Source organism: Serpula lacrymans (genome assembly GCF_000218685.1).
Source record: "Serpula lacrymans var. lacrymans S7.9 unplaced genomic scaffold SERLAscaffold_16, whole genome shotgun sequence".
NCBI lineage: Eukaryota > Fungi > Basidiomycota > Agaricomycetes > Boletales > Serpulaceae > Serpula > Serpula lacrymans.
Window position 1 is genome coordinate 56,797 of NW_006763305.1, and position 14,765 is coordinate 71,561.

General features: G+C 45.8%; 6 protein-coding genes across 6 annotated transcripts; 5 read left to right on the forward strand and 1 right to left on the reverse strand.

The window, feature by feature from the left end:
• SERLADRAFT_401674 (uncharacterized protein) lies at positions 1-602 on the forward strand (the record flags this gene model as incomplete). The annotated part of the gene is made up of 4 exons (XM_007323490.1): positions 1-250; positions 303-328; positions 384-491; positions 546-602. 4 exons carry the CDS (start codon positions 1-3, stop codon positions 600-602), a joined length of 441 nt encoding a protein of 146 aa, XP_007323552.1.
• Positions 603-998: 396 nt separating this feature from the next.
• Positions 999-4,793, forward strand: SERLADRAFT_363857 (uncharacterized protein; the record flags this gene model as incomplete). The annotated part of the gene is made up of 14 exons (XM_007323491.1): positions 999-1,147; positions 1,227-1,284; positions 1,361-1,506; positions 1,563-1,642; positions 1,707-1,726; positions 1,791-1,922; positions 1,998-2,155; positions 2,208-2,301; positions 2,352-2,382; positions 2,438-2,516; positions 2,570-2,832; positions 2,883-3,052; positions 3,109-3,283; positions 3,337-4,793. 14 exons carry the CDS (start codon positions 999-1,001, stop codon positions 3,684-3,686), a joined length of 1,905 nt encoding a protein of 634 aa, XP_007323553.1.
• Positions 4,794-5,348: 555 nt separating this feature from the next.
• On the forward strand, positions 5,349-7,051 carry SERLADRAFT_478797 (uncharacterized protein; the record flags this gene model as incomplete). Its single annotated transcript, XM_007323492.1, has 4 exons — positions 5,349-5,562; positions 5,619-6,214; positions 6,263-6,328; positions 6,378-7,051. The coding sequence occupies 4 exons, from the start codon at positions 5,442-5,444 to the stop codon at positions 6,558-6,560; spliced, it is 966 nt and encodes a 321-aa protein (XP_007323554.1).
• Positions 7,052-7,140: 89 nt separating this feature from the next.
• Positions 7,141-9,687, forward strand: SERLADRAFT_453395 (uncharacterized protein; the record flags this gene model as incomplete). Its single annotated transcript, XM_007323493.1, has 8 exons — positions 7,141-7,418; positions 7,497-7,575; positions 7,630-7,709; positions 7,766-7,878; positions 7,928-8,191; positions 8,243-8,873; positions 8,928-9,206; positions 9,258-9,687. The coding sequence occupies 6 exons, from the start codon at positions 7,514-7,516 to the stop codon at positions 9,176-9,178; spliced, it is 1,401 nt and encodes a 466-aa protein (XP_007323555.1).
• Positions 9,584-13,536, forward strand: SERLADRAFT_442905 (uncharacterized protein; the record flags this gene model as incomplete). Its single annotated transcript, XM_007323494.1, has 26 exons — positions 9,584-9,850; positions 9,911-10,127; positions 10,183-10,255; positions 10,308-10,502; positions 10,551-10,621; positions 10,675-10,713; positions 10,768-10,856; positions 10,907-11,062; positions 11,123-11,200; positions 11,247-11,273; positions 11,341-11,577; positions 11,642-11,700; positions 11,760-11,826; positions 11,876-11,921; positions 11,981-11,992; positions 12,043-12,184; positions 12,243-12,250; positions 12,310-12,397; positions 12,446-12,710; positions 12,767-12,786; positions 12,842-12,892; positions 12,940-12,958; positions 13,013-13,059; positions 13,112-13,149; positions 13,209-13,357; positions 13,420-13,536. 26 exons carry the CDS (start codon positions 9,584-9,586, stop codon positions 13,534-13,536), a joined length of 2,577 nt encoding a protein of 858 aa, XP_007323556.1.
• A 78-nt stretch (positions 13,537-13,614) lies between these two features.
• On the reverse strand, positions 13,615-14,507 carry SERLADRAFT_478808 (uncharacterized protein; the record flags this gene model as incomplete). The annotated part of the gene is made up of 3 exons (XM_007323495.1): positions 13,615-13,911; positions 13,974-14,060; positions 14,127-14,507. 3 exons carry the CDS (start codon positions 14,229-14,231, stop codon positions 13,768-13,770), a joined length of 336 nt encoding a protein of 111 aa, XP_007323557.1.
• Positions 14,508-14,765: the final 258 nt, after the last annotated feature.

Below are 14,765 nucleotides of genomic sequence, written 5' to 3' on the forward strand. Positions count from 1 at the left end.
ATGCGACTATCTCCCCTCTTGTGCTCACCTTTCTCCAAAATCCCTCCCTGTGGACAGTGGGTCTCCGGAAACAACGTTGTGACACAGGAAGCTTGCCACTCTCTTTCGACTATCCGCATTCCATCACTTTCCCATTTACATTCGCTCGATCAAAAGCAAGACGAACGTCTCCATTATATCCCAGCGCCAGGTGCTCCTCTGCTCAAGCCCAGAGCACTTCCAAATATCGAAAACGATTCTTTTAGTTCATGTGGGTTTGTTGGTCATCGTTAATTTGATCATTGACTCATATTCATCTTCAGCGGACTCTTTACCACGCTTTATGTCTGTACGTGATATACTTTGAGTAGCATCCTTTACAAGGCTTATATTATGATTAACAGGATGTATTCTCCATCGGAGTTACCACTCGACTGCCAGCGAAGCGTAAGCTAGACACGATGGATGGATGGGACCATTCCGTCGATAATCCCAGTCTCAGAATGCACAAGGTATTGCATGAACCAACGTACCTCGTTATAAGCAGGACACTGATGTCTTTATAGCACACTCTTAAAAAGCAGTGGCGACAAAGGGCGCGAAGTCACTGTTTACGCAGATAGAATCTTTCGCTCCAGTGTCTTTCCGTTCTCTCGTCCGGACGATATACCAATCATCAGTCGCTAGTATTAGTAGAATCACGAGGACCATCAATATTTTAGGACACTATTACATCAACCTTTCTTAAATATTCTTGATTCATGGCCCCATTTGCCATGTAATGACAACTATCGTCTTTGTACTTTTTGTACTTACTGTAATGTAACATGACATTGTATTTTTCTTGGTTTAGCCGTTGCCGTGCGAATCCAATTCGCTATCTCGATCGCTGAAATTATCGGCTGTTAGTACTCAGTACTCGGATCCCACCATATCCAGGAGCAGATTTCCGCTATCGCTATCAAAGGTACCTCTACTCAAGTCTCTGCTCATAAGTCTCTACCCATCTAGATTTCGAGATGCCTGACCCAACCACTCAGTCAAATTATCTTCAAATCACGACCCGACACTTATCTCTCGAATGGCGTGTCGATTTCGTTCAGAAAGTTGTCATCGGTTCCGTTGTGCACGATCTGATCTTGAACGAGGACACAGTCAAGGAACTCGTGTGGGTGCCTTTGAATAATCCGAAAGGATCTTATAAATGTTTGATGAGCTACTGCTTACATTCGATCCATTTCGCACAGCTTGGATACGGCTGATCTGATAATTGAGAGTACTGAGGTAGCTGGAAAGACCGTTGGGGTGAGTGCCTACATGGACCCGGGATTGTATACGTAGGACGCTACGCAATTCGTGTTACTCAGTGGAGCTTCTGTAGTACTCGTTGGGAGAAAATCATGCGGTCATGGGCTCTGCTCTTCATATCCCCCTTCCCAAAAACTTGAAAGCTGGCGATCTCATCTCTGTGAAAGTGACGTATAAAACAACGCAAGAATCGACTGCTTTGCAATGGCTAGAGAAAGAGTGTGTGCTAGTTAACTTTTGACGACTTTCTGATTTTAAATCTAAAAAACGTTTAGGCAGACCCAAGGGAAAGTCTTTCCATATCTATTTAGCCAATGCCAACCCATCTATGCTCGGACACTTGCTCCTATACAAGGTATGTATCATCCTTGCGACATTTTTCCTTTTGCAGAAACAGTCGCTGAATTAGACTACTCAAGATACTCCTTCGGTCAAGACAGTGAGTATCAGTACGACAAGTCACGCAGACTCTAGGTTTCCTGACCTTTAAAATTTATTGATAGTCGTATGATGCGAAAATCTCTGCGGTTTTGCCGGTCCTTATGTCTGCAATACGCGTTTCGCCGCCTTCAGAAGGTCCTGCCCATGACGGTAAAGTAATCGGTAAGGATCTCGTTACCTACACTTACCGCCAGGTCAGTACATGAAGAGGGCTTCCGTTGAAAACTGCGCTATATTTCTGATGCAATTCAACATGCTCTCGTATTTAGCCCGTCCCAATCCCGTCCTACTTGATTGCAATAGCCTCCGGTAACGTCCGTTACCGAGCATTTCCTAAAGTCGAAGGCAAAGAGTGGAAATGCGGTATTTGGGCAGAACCAGAATTGATTGACGCTTCATATTGGGAGTTCAGTGAAGACACTACCAAGTATAACCTTATCACGACGCTCCATTATTAACATTAATATTGAAATGGCCAGATTTCTGGTGGCAGAGGAAAAGCTCACTACATCATATCGTTTCGGCGTGTATGATCTCTTGGTTTTACCCCCTTCTTTCCCATATGGAGGCATGGTAAGTCGTTACTCAACATAACGTCGCGATTTGTTTTGAACGTCTGTTAGGAAAATGCATGTTTGACGTTTGTAACGCCTAGTTGCGTCCTTTCTTTGTTACCAACTGTTACTATGATCACTAATACACTTTAAAGCCTTATTGGCAGGGGACAGGTCCCTCGTTGACGTCGTATTGCATGAATTAACGCATTCGTACTTTGGTAATGGTGTAACGTCAGTGATACTCTTTCATTCGGAAATCATACTTCTATCTTACAGATGTACAGTCATGCAGATGCATCTCATTTCTGGCTGAACGAAGGTTGGACAACTTACATGGAGCGTCTTTTGCTTCAAGTTCTATATTCGCCTGCACATCGTGGATTGTCTTACATCATTGGCGCAAAGTCTCTGTATGATGATTTGAAGCAGTATGAAAGTAGACCCAAATATCAACGCTTGGTCATCCACTTCGAGCCCGGTGAAAATCCAGACGATGCCTACAGTGACGTCCCCTACGAGAAAGGAGCAAATTTAATCTTACACCTAGGTAAACATTCTTCTTTAGAGCAATCAAGTCACTAACCTAAGCACCATCAGAACGTACTCTCGGCGGTCTGGATGTATTTTTGCCATATGTGAAAGATTATGTAAACACTTTCATGGGTAAAAGTATTACCACTGAGCAATGGAGAGCACACCTCTTCGCATATTATCAGAAGCATGGTGGCAATGACAAGATTAAGCTACTTGACACTGTTGATTGGGATGTACGTTCTTCCGTTTTGTAACTGATCCACGAGCAACTGTTGATATAAACATCCAGGCATGGTTACACGGGGAGGGCTTGCAACTGCCAGTGAACATGCAATATGATACTACTTTAGCAACGCAGGCTTATGCTCTAGCTGAGCGGTGGGACGCTTCGCGTTCTACTACGGAGCCATCCAACCTTGACTTCAAGGAATCCGATTTGCAGGAGATGTCTTCAGTTCAAATAGGTAATTAATAGTCTTATTTTCCTCAATACTCATTATGACATACCGAAATCTAGTCGTTTTCATGGAGCGCCTACAAATCTACCCTGCGTTGCCATCAACGCATATCTATCACTTGGGTAAACTCTATCATTTCGCCAACTCCCCCAATGCCGAAATTCGCCTACGCTTCTACGAAGTTGCGCTCCTCGACCCATCCTCTTCCGCTGCGAAGATGTATGCTTCTGAAGCTGTCCGCTGGGTTGTTGGCGATGATGGTACGGGCGTAGTAAAGGGTCGTATGAAGTTTTGCAGACCGGTATTTAGGGCAGTGTATAGAGTAGACAAAACTCTAGCCCTCGAAGTCTTTGAGACATTCAAAAACTCTTTTCACCCAATCGCAAGAAAGCTTATGGAAAAGGTGTGATTCTTGTGAAAAGTACTTTCCTCCACACGCTGACTATGACTCAGGATTTGAACATCGCGTAAGGGGTAAAGACATTGTAAATGTGATAAACGTGCCTGTAATCAATTCATATCATCTGTAACATGAGTGTGTGTGTACGCGAGTAAGGAGTCGAATCTTCAAGTTATTTGAAATCACCCCACAAATCTCCAAAAACATCATCCTTTTTCTGGGTACTCCCCGTGGAAGCAGAACCGAACATATCTCCCCCTATACCCGCTGCAGAGTTTGAAGAGCTCCAAATGTCATTTGTACTAAGGATATTTGTTTGCTGTGTCTGTATTTGTGATGGTTGTAATGTTGATGACGCTGCACTTCCCCAGATATTTCCCTGCGTAGGCCCGGGTGGTATGGGTGTAGAATCCCAACCAGACGATACTCCCCATAAACCAGACCCACTAGATCCCACCATACTAGTCGGTTGGGGCACAGACGAAATTTGAGGCAGAGTACCAGTATTGAGCTGGTTCCAAGGTGACTGAGAATCAGAAGCAGGAGAAAACTGTCCATAAGCGCTCGTAGTTTGTCCAGCAGCAGTTGAGGCAGGAGTAGAAAAGAGAGAGAGGATATCTTGTTTGACATCTTTGGCTGGCTGCGACGCTGCCGGCCTGCTAGGAGCAGGAGGTGCATGGAAATCAAGGGAAAAAAGGTCATCTTGCGAGGGGGCAGGGTTGGCTGGCTCGGTTTGGACAGTAGGCGAGGCAAGGGTGGGAGCTTCGATTTGCTGGTTTCTATCAACAACAGCAGCAGATAAGAGCTGTCTAGGCTGAGGTTGCCGCGTAGTAATAGGCACTCGTACCGAGGGCGATGCGGGACGACGAGCAGAAAGGCTGTTCACTGACGCATGCGTAGGACGTTGTGAAATTGGCGGCACTTGAGGCTCGATCATGGGCGACTCAGGGACAGATTCAGTGTTGCCATCAAGTACCGATGGATCCGCTGGGGGAGGTCCGTCCGACGCCCACCTACGCGATTCATATTTTGATCGAATGTAAGATTCCATTTTGCTGTAAGAGATATGTCAGGAATGACGATTGAGTACAAGTTAGTTGATGTTTGCATACTGATCTGGAGCAACATGACCAGGCTTTAGATGAGCCTCCCAATAAAGGTTGGCCCGACGATTCCCCCATTTCTGTATTGACTATCAAGCAACACAATTAAGCTGGATATAAAGCTGGGAGAAGCGGAAATGGATACCTCCATCTGTTCAGGTGTCCATACATCTAAATCAACTGACTTCACACGGCTGATATGGGTCCCCATTCCGCGATGAATACCTGAACAGCGAATACACAGAAAGACGCCCCTAGAAAGAGTATCAGAATGAATATACAAACGGATGGATTGTCATATTTTACAAGTTCCATGAAGCCCAACGTGGATCTGAAAGAAAAGTCAGCGAAAGCTCTGTGGGGCAAAGAAAGACTTGCCATTACGCTTGCAATCCGCACACAGTTTATTATCTGGCTGCTTCACAAGCTCCCGAAGAATCTTGGAATGTCTGTCAGTCGTTGCTTTGTCTTGTCTCGACATGTAAATAATATCGATAGCAAGTGTGGTGGTCTGCCAAAGAAAAAGTACAGCCACGTGCACACCGCGGCACGCGTTTCTGGGCATGCTGGTGGCGTCTATAGTGAGCTGGCCATTGACACGTTCAGACTTGGGTATTCTTTTGCTTTCAGTAACCACCATAACGATATCGACAAACCCCAAATGTCGGCCTCAGCACGCGCAGAAGCTCGCCGAAAGGCCATCCTCAGCCGTGGAAATGATCGTCTCGCAAAGCTGACCACGTCTGCCAGAGGGGAGGACGCACCGGCGTACATGCATGACAGTGAGTCTCGGTGCAGAATTACCGTATAAAGACCGTTCTCCATAAATCATGAGCAGAACAGCCCTCTAGAAGCGTCTCTGCAAATCTTGAAGCTTTCGTGGGCGAAGAAACAAACATGCCTCCTCCCTCTATTGTTTCCTCTGAGCAGTCAAGGCCATCGCCTCCGCCTCCATCTTTTAGAGCCTCCAATCTTGCAAGCGCACCTCCTGACCCGAGTGTCTGGTCTGAGGAGCACCAAAATCAGTTTCTTCAGGCTCTCATGAGTGGTGCACTCAGTCCTCCATCCTCTAATCAACCTATTGTTCCACCGCTCCCTTATGCGTCTAGTGGTGCTGCAATGACCCCTCAAAGTGACCCACTTGCATCAATCATGTCCGGCTTTCCTCCATTCCCTCTGTCGCAAGGGCAAAACGGAACGGGGAAAGTATCTACAGTCCCTCTTCCCCCGAAACCAGCCACGCGCTTTCAGAAACTCACACCACTCCTTCATCTCTTGAGTGTTTGGTGTTTGCTTGCATTTTTCGTGCTGTGGAAGGAACCCGAGCTATTCTTAGCGCAGACCCATGGTGCTGTTGACGAGATATATTGGAGCCGATGGGCTCAGCTAGCCTGGAAAAACGCTAGCGCTGGAGGATGGGGGGTTCAATTTGTAGTAAGTGCCCGCTTTTACCTGTAAGAAATATGTCTTGATATTCCAAAGCCATTTTTATGGGCTTTTATAACTCTTCAGGTTCTCCTACAGTCGTTGCGCATATTCCGTGGTAATGTAAGTATATCCAATACCGCCTTGTGCCAATAACTGATATCTTTTCCAGGATGAGGTTCAGCCTCCTACTCTGCTAGCAATCGCACTGCCTCATATTCCTCCACCATTTCCTTCGCTCATCATGAATGGACTGAGGTATATACAGTTGGCTGTTTCTTTCTTCGACAGTCTGGCGGCAGTTATACTTGGCATAGGGGTGGTAGTACTAATATCCAGTTGGATGACCGACTAAAAGCGTGCTGCACGGGTCAGCGCATAAAGAGTCTACCCTCATGAATTATGTGTAGGACTAGATGTTCTATAGACTACAGCTGCATATAAAAGAAGGTTGTCTGATAAAACTTATGGAAGAACAGCTGCAGCCCCCGTCTTAGGTGGATCAGGCGGGGACAGCGAGAGTTCGCTATTCGTTTCATCCGATTGCTGCCTGCCAATCTCTGTAACAGACTTAGGTCGGGATGTACGAGTGCGAACTTTGGAAATCGGCTGTCTTGGTTTCTGCGCAGGTGTGAATAGTGGAAGCCCTGCAGCTAATGCCTCGGCCTTGAATTCCTTCCACGGATTTCCGCCTCCATGGTCCATGAGCTCTTGTACTATTGATGTCGACCATTTTTTGTCCATATCAATAATACGTTGAATACCGGTCTCTACATCATGTTGTTGTTGCCGTGAGTTTTTATACAGCTATTTTTTGAAAAAGGAAAACGGTGTTTTTAACATACCAAACTCGAGTATCATCTCTGGTTTCCATGTTTCACCTGGGTTTTTTGGCAATTTCCTCACTTCAATGCTGAGATCCGGATTAGCGAAGCGTATCCTTGGGAGTTCTTCTTTCACAAAATGTCTGGGAAATCGCGCAGTTAGTTCTCTAGAGCGATGAGCTAGTTGCATGAACATATACCGAGAACCAAAATGATCATTCTTAGCCGCAAGTGTCAAACTCAACCTTCGCAAGCCAACAAGAGATAAAGTAGGTGATTTCTTTAATTCAACAAGCACTTGGGAGAGGCGAGAGGGTCCGGGGATCGTCTTTGGTTTTCGAGGCATTTGTACGGTAGTGTCCGACCACCTGGCTGGAAATTTCAAGCGCGTGAGTGTTGTTTTGACATGTTGAATCCTAAAGCTAACGACCTCGACCATACTACTCCATCGCACCATCCAACCGAAGGCACATAAATTATTACGATGGCAGAGCCAGATGAACCTTTAGTCACAAGAAGGTCTAAGCGGAGCACAGCAGGCAACCGGTGGGTAAAACGTGTATCTGATGTAGGAGACACATAACGATATATCCCTCCAAGGATGGAGGCTGCTCTGGCTGAGTTAGCTTTGGAAGATCCTAAGGACACAGAAGATGACGTGGATTTTGTGGTGGGAAAAGGTTCGTTGGCATTCTTTTAATCTCACACATCTCAACAGCATGTTATTCGCTGATAGACGAGGAGGATATATTCGAATCTGACTTCGCGAGTACCGATGAAGAAGCCATCCAAGAAGGCTTGGATCCAGGTGAAGCCACTGTTCAAGACGAGGAAAGGAAAGAGCGCAAGGTACTCAAATACGCCCTTGCAAGTGAGGCCAGTCTGATATTCTGAGTAGGCCGCTCGAGCGCGGGTAGACAAGGCAACGGCAGCGGCTCATGCTAGACAACGAGTGACTTTTAACCCTCAAGCACATTCATCGTCTTCAAACGATGCCTCTCGCCCAAAATTGAGACCAAAAAGAAGAGTCTCTTTAGGAGTTGCTATCAATGTTGAAACCGGCGAAGTCATCGAAGGCTCAAAGAGACAAAGTCAAAGAAGGCATACTATCATGAGTACCTCTGCTACTGTGAGTCGCATCAAAGATGCGGAAGAGAAAAAGGTCGGCAGTCACAGCTACACTACATAATGCACTAACTGTACATCTGATTAGGCGTCCGTTCCGAAAAGGTTGAAGGTCAGGACACGGGCACCGACGCAAGACGAACTAATAGCTCTTGCGCTTGATACAGAGGAGGGAAATATCATAGAACATAGGGATTATCTAAAACTAGAAGAAGAGAAGCGCGCACGGGCACGTGTGATCCGTCCTCATATTGAGGGACCCATGTTGAGGTGGGTTAGTCGAGCAGAGGAAATCAAAATGATTCACTCTCCCTTGGTTACACAACCAAATGGAGGCTCCATTGTTACAAGTAACATCTCTGTCTACTCTAGTTTCCGCGCCTTTCCAACTGATGTCAGCGTGGCGGCGGCTAATCCTACCCAACCTTTATTCGCATCGGCGGATGTGGGGAACCCAAACACTCCTTCGGCCTGTGTACCCGCTTCTGAAGTATTGGTTAGCTCACCTCAAGTATCTCTTTCGGTCCCAGGCGGGCCCGGCTCCCTATCTACCCAAGCAGAGCGGAAAGAAAGGATCTGCAAAAACTACGTCATTCATGCCAGGTCACAATCGGAGATCACTTCTAAACCTATATGGAGAGATACCATGTCAGCTATGTTTGGAGATCATGTCAAGTGGGAGGATCTCCGTGTGTATAGTGGAAAACAGAGGCCATTAAGTGCGCGCGTCCAATATATCTCTGACCTTGTGTTTGACGAGTTGACTTTTACAGCTCGACCTAGAACTACATGTTTGCTCAGCGGACTTCCCGCGCAATATCTTGATCCGAGAACCAATGTGCCCTTTGCCAATGTTCGTGCATATAGAACGCTCACGCAAATTCTGGGCCATCATTATTCTTGGAGTGGCCCTCTGGGGTGTTATGTTTCTCTAGCTAGTCGGGATGGACAAACAACCGACGAGGGTCGACTAGGAAAACGTAGGAGAAGCGAAACTGAAGAGCGAGACTCGATTGAAAGGTGAAAACGCTGAGAAATAAACATTTGTTCGAGTGAGCCATCACCAGTGACAGAGGCTATATAATCACTGACGTGAAGTTTAGTGAAAGATATCAAAACCGTTGCCTCGTAATGTTCTATCGTTCTTGAGCACGCAGCTCTATTAGCCAATCAACTTGCAATATTGCAGGGTCTTATACTTAGCCGTGTTGTGCATACCGCTCAATGTGACATATTGATTGTCTTCTTGAGGTTGGACTGGACACAAACATAGGTACATGTAAAGCTACATCATTTTGTTGCTTTGTACTGTACTGTAACATTACTTCCGGTAGGTGTTTTTCTAAGTACACGCAGATCCGCGATGCATGTGACCGTAAACAAGACCGTAAGACGCGTCACATTCTATATCTTTTACTGTGGTACTGTCATGTCAAGACCCGTCCCACGTCCATCTACTGGTCGTATGCTCTCCATGGATTCTACAATAACGCGTCTATTAACAGCAACTCCACGTCCTAGTATATCTCGGCCTTGGACTGGGCAATCTCGCCCAGGGACCGCTCGTCCTCAGACGGGAACATCCATCAGGCAGGAGGCTAGTTTTGTCATCGCTATTCTGGAAAGTCGGGGTGTAGCACACGAAGTTGGTATGGCAGCTCTCGACAAAGAAACAGGCCGGGTTATTCTTGTCCAGGTTATATAACTGCATAATATTGCGCATAATACGAAGTATTAAGTTGCATTATAAGTGTAGCTGGCAGATTGTTCAACCTACGTGAAGACTTTACATCAGATGCATATCCATCCGCCCTCTCTCATTCTTGTCCCAGACACTTTCATGTCAGCAGCGGACGTATCTCTCGCGTCCACGGGGAAAAACTCCTCGACAACTTCTCATTTAGTACAGTACATCGCTGAAGAATTTCCTGACATTGCAGTTGAGCCTGTGGCGAGGAAGTACTGGAACGATGGTGGGGGTAAGACAAGGAGTTTTCTTGCTGAAAGATTATGCTACCGTTCCTTTAGGTCTCGATTTCATAAACCAACTCTGCATAGAAGACGATGAGAAAGCAGCTACTCTCGTTGCAGCATCCGACAAGTGCATATATGCGTTTGTTTATCATTTCTCAATGCCAAGCTGACCCCTACAGATATTATGTTCTCTCGGCGGCCTGCGCTCTCTTCAAACATGCGGAAAGTCGTTTCAACACGCGCTATGCTCCTTGCTCTCTTCGCATAAGGTATGTACCCGTCGAGGGCACGATGATGATAGATCCAGAGACCGCCCGAAGTCTCGAGCTGGTTCATAATAGGACTTCAAAGAAGTCGTCTCGTTCGTTGTTTGGGTGAGCTTTATTAACGTTAATTAGGCATTTGACAAACATCTCTTATAGCATTCTTAATCATACATATACCGCTATGGCATCTCGACTTTTGCGAGTCAATATTCTCGCACCAATCACAGGTGGGTGCATCTGACCAGGCCTCGATAGCTCAGTCACTCAGGTTATATTGCAGTACAAAGTGCTATTGACGCTCGTTTGGATGCCATCGAGGGTGCGATACCATTTCACCATTCCTGTTCAGTCTAGTTCGTTAACTGGCTGCCAGAGCTTGTGCAGTACGAAGACAAGTTCTCTGACACTAGGGATGCATTGAAATCGCTTAACAAAATGGACTTTGACAAACTGATTTCATCGGTAGGCAGCGCGCTTATTAGGGTCACAACTCTCACCATCTGTTTGATTAGCTTGCAGCATCTGAGGCTCGGCCTTCTAACTCTCCTAAATTTGCGTCTTTGCGTGTATCTCAAATGCTCAACCTTCGCAGTTTTGTCCGGAATCTCCCCCTGTTGCAAAAGGCCTTGAGTGGAACTCGGTCTCAGCTTCTTTCAATTATTCATGATGTGCGGTTGTTTTGATTTTCATTATTCACCCCTAGTTCAAAGTTATATATTATTATATAGATGGTTTCTGACGAACGTCTGTCTGTTATTGACAAGCTCATCCGTGATAATTTGAATGACGAAGCAAGCCCTGTGAAGGTATTTATATTATCTTTATTACACTTACAGTCTCACACGTTTTCAGGGCGGATTGACGGCAGTAAACGCACGGGTATATGCAATCAAAGTGTTTTTTTAGTCTCTGAAAAATTCGCTGGTTTCTAACTATAAACTCATAGGCAAATCGTAACCATCTCCTCGATGTTGCGCGAGAGACTTATAAAGAGAACGTCGGCGACATTTATCAGCTAAACACGTCATTATCGGAGGAATACGGGCTCCCCTTGACACTAGTTTACCAGGAAAGCGGGTTCGTCTTTGCGTTGAAGAAGGACGAGCTGGAAGGTGAGCTACCTCAAGAGTTTATCAACGTCTCTGAGAGAAAGGGAAGAAAGCTCTTCTCCATAATGAGGCTGGTTAGTTCTCAGAACAGACGTGAAGGTCGCATCTAACAGAATGAACTGGAAACCCGTGATATAGAAACAGATGAATGCGCGAATGCAAGCCGCTTTAAATGAAACCCTTAACCTCAGCGACAAGTTAGCCTTTGCTTTTCCAACTTCCACATATTTTATCAGGGCTCATCGACTATCTTTAGGATAATCCAAGAACTGGTCACGGAGGTTTTGGGAGATGCAGGGGCTTTATATAAGGCATCTGAAGCGGTACACAGTCAGCTCAATGCATTTAGGTTACCGATTAACTTCTCTGCAGATAGCACTCGTAGATTTGTTATGGTCTTTTGCACATGCATCCATAGGTGTGTCGTTATCCACTTCTTGGAGCGTGGCTTTGAATTTACTGAAATTTTACTACCAGTGCGCAATTACGGTAAACACTGTTACTGGCCTCGTGGTATTTCATTAATTGTACTTGTACAGTGCGACCTGAGTTCACTGGCACTTTAGCAATAAAAGCGGGTCGTCATCCTATACTTGAAACAACGCATTCCGCCGGCACCCTAGTTCCGAACGACGTCTATTGCTGTGATTCCTCAAGTTTTCAAATAGTTCAAGGACCCAAGTAAGCACCCTTTATGCAGTCGATGATATGGGAAAATACTAAGATATTTTTAAACAAGTATGTCAGGTCAGGTTATTCTCCTGGTATTTTGACTTCATAACTGATATATAAACACTTCTATCAAGGCAAAAGCACGTATTTACGCCAAACTGGACTATTAACAATCATGGCGATGTGCGGCTGCTTCGTTCCCGCCGAATACGCTAGTTTCCGGTAAGCTTTCCATGCTTTGTAAAAGGTATCTCCTAAAGCATCCATTAGACTTCATGACGCCCTACTTACCCGTTTATCGAACGATGATGATATGGAGAAAAGCTTGAGTACATTCGCCAACGAAATGACTTCATCTGCGATGATTCTGGGTCATGGCGTCCTGTATTTGACTGTGCCTCATACTAACCAGCGAGTCTTAGGTATTGCAACGCCAAGGACATTAGTTCTGATAGACGAACTTGGCCGCGGTACCTCCCCTAATGAGGGCATAGGCGTTTCGCATGCCATTGCCGAAGAGCTGATCAAAATGAAAGTATGTACACTTACTACCAGTGCCTTTCCGACTCGCGTATGATTCGTGTACTGTAGTGTTTCGTTTTCTTTGCTACGTGAGTACTACCTTAGTTTGCTCCAATCAATGTTGACCACCTATGGTTTCCCAAGACATTTCGCTGAGCTCGCCACTACGTTATCTCGTCAACCTACCGTCGTCAAGTAAGTAACAAAGCTCTCGCGAAACATCCTCATTTACCTTGTTGTAGCCTGCATCTATCTGTTCAGGTATGTTAAGACGACTAAGGCGATGGGTTATGGTTATGTATGTATGTCCCACAGAAGGCTCGTCAATCCACTGCAAATTTCGGTATGATATTTCAATACAAGTAGGTGACGTACAAGGAATGAGACTTTCAAAAGTCTTACTGTATTGGTTAGAATTGTCGACGGCCTTCCAGAGGACATGGATCATTATGGTAGGTGGAGTATTCCATCGCCCTCTATTAGATTAGTTTATACTTCATCTGTATTAAAGGGTTAGAACTCGCTCGACTTGCGGATCTGCCTAGCAATGTGACAACAGAAGGAAAAAGAGTAGCTGAAGCCCTCGTTGATCTCGAAGCTAGGCGAAAAGCGGAGAGCCAGTCGAGCAAGGTCGCTGTTCGGCGTCGTGCTCTGCTCAAAGTAATATTGAACTGCTCACACCGAGATGCGTGCCTGATGTGCTTGCTCGTGACCGCATATAGCTTCGGACGCAACTAACACAAGTACTGGATCATTCGGCCCTCCCGGACGGTGAGCTTGTGGCGTATCTTGCTCGCATGCAAAGGGATGCGGTCAAGGTTCTCCATGAAACACTGTGAGTTAAAAATGTTTGCAAAGTTTGCTACGATATCTACACCCCCTCCCTGTCTGTTCGATTAACATGTGTATCATGAAACAACACTGTAAAATATGACATTCATGTGATAAAAGAAGTAAAGCTAGCCTGGTGTGCGATAACAAAATTAAATGCATTGGGCAGTATATCATATGGTAGATGTGATTGTAAACTCTGGATATGCTCGATGGCGACGGTAAGTAGATCTAAGCGATCATATGAATACGCCTTCTTTCCTCAGCAGCTCTCTCACTTCGGGCGAGTCCGGTTTAATATTTCCATCGCCCGTCATGAAAGAAGCCTGGTGATGGTCCTTTCGGCGACCGCCCCAACGCACGAGGTAAACGCGCCAGATGTTCTGTCAGTGGTGGGTAGACTGTCAAGGGTTGCCAGCGTGACTAAATAGATAAGAAAGCGCACCCTTTCATCGAAATGATACCTTTCAAATGTGACAATCACGCCGCAAACCCATTTCCCATCAACTTTGACCCATGCAGCATTGCCATTCTATGTCGGAAAGATAACCAATTGGATTTAGCCGAGTACAAGTGGTCATGTGTCAGAACTACTTACGTGAAACACCCATGGGAAAGGCTCATCGATGAAGTGGGGGTGGACGTCAAGCAAAGTGTCTTCGATAGTGGGCTCGACGGTTTCCTTCCAGTTGCGGAGTCTCATGGCAGCAAGAAGTTATAAAGGGATATCAAGAGGCAGAGAGATGGTTGTGATAGGTCGGATAAATGTCAGATGTGAATGCTTTGAAAGGGATACTTCGCGAAACCGGGTGTTTATAAATGTAGCGATGTCAACGCCATCTGCCTTCGAAGCGTGAAAAGACCATTCTCGAAGGAGGCGATCAACATTGTCTTGCACAAAAGCAGAGCAAGCCATATGTGCTTAGATAGGCTTTGACAAAAGGTGGGTTATAAAACGGTTGAAACACAACAAGTCACTAAGACAGTTTGCCTTTGTTGGGGAGACAAGCATGAGGCTGAATTCAAAGAGCGATATGGAATGAGCTTGAGACGGAGAGCAAAGCGTGGTGAAGACAAGAACTGTGAGCTAAACCAGCGAAACGACCAAAGGAGTTGTACTCACGCCACATGTCCCAAAAAGGCAGGTATAGATTAGATAGCTGCAGTTCTGCAACGAGCATGTTTGGGCACCGGAACTCACATCCCAAATGAATGATTCTTACGCACAGCGGGCGAG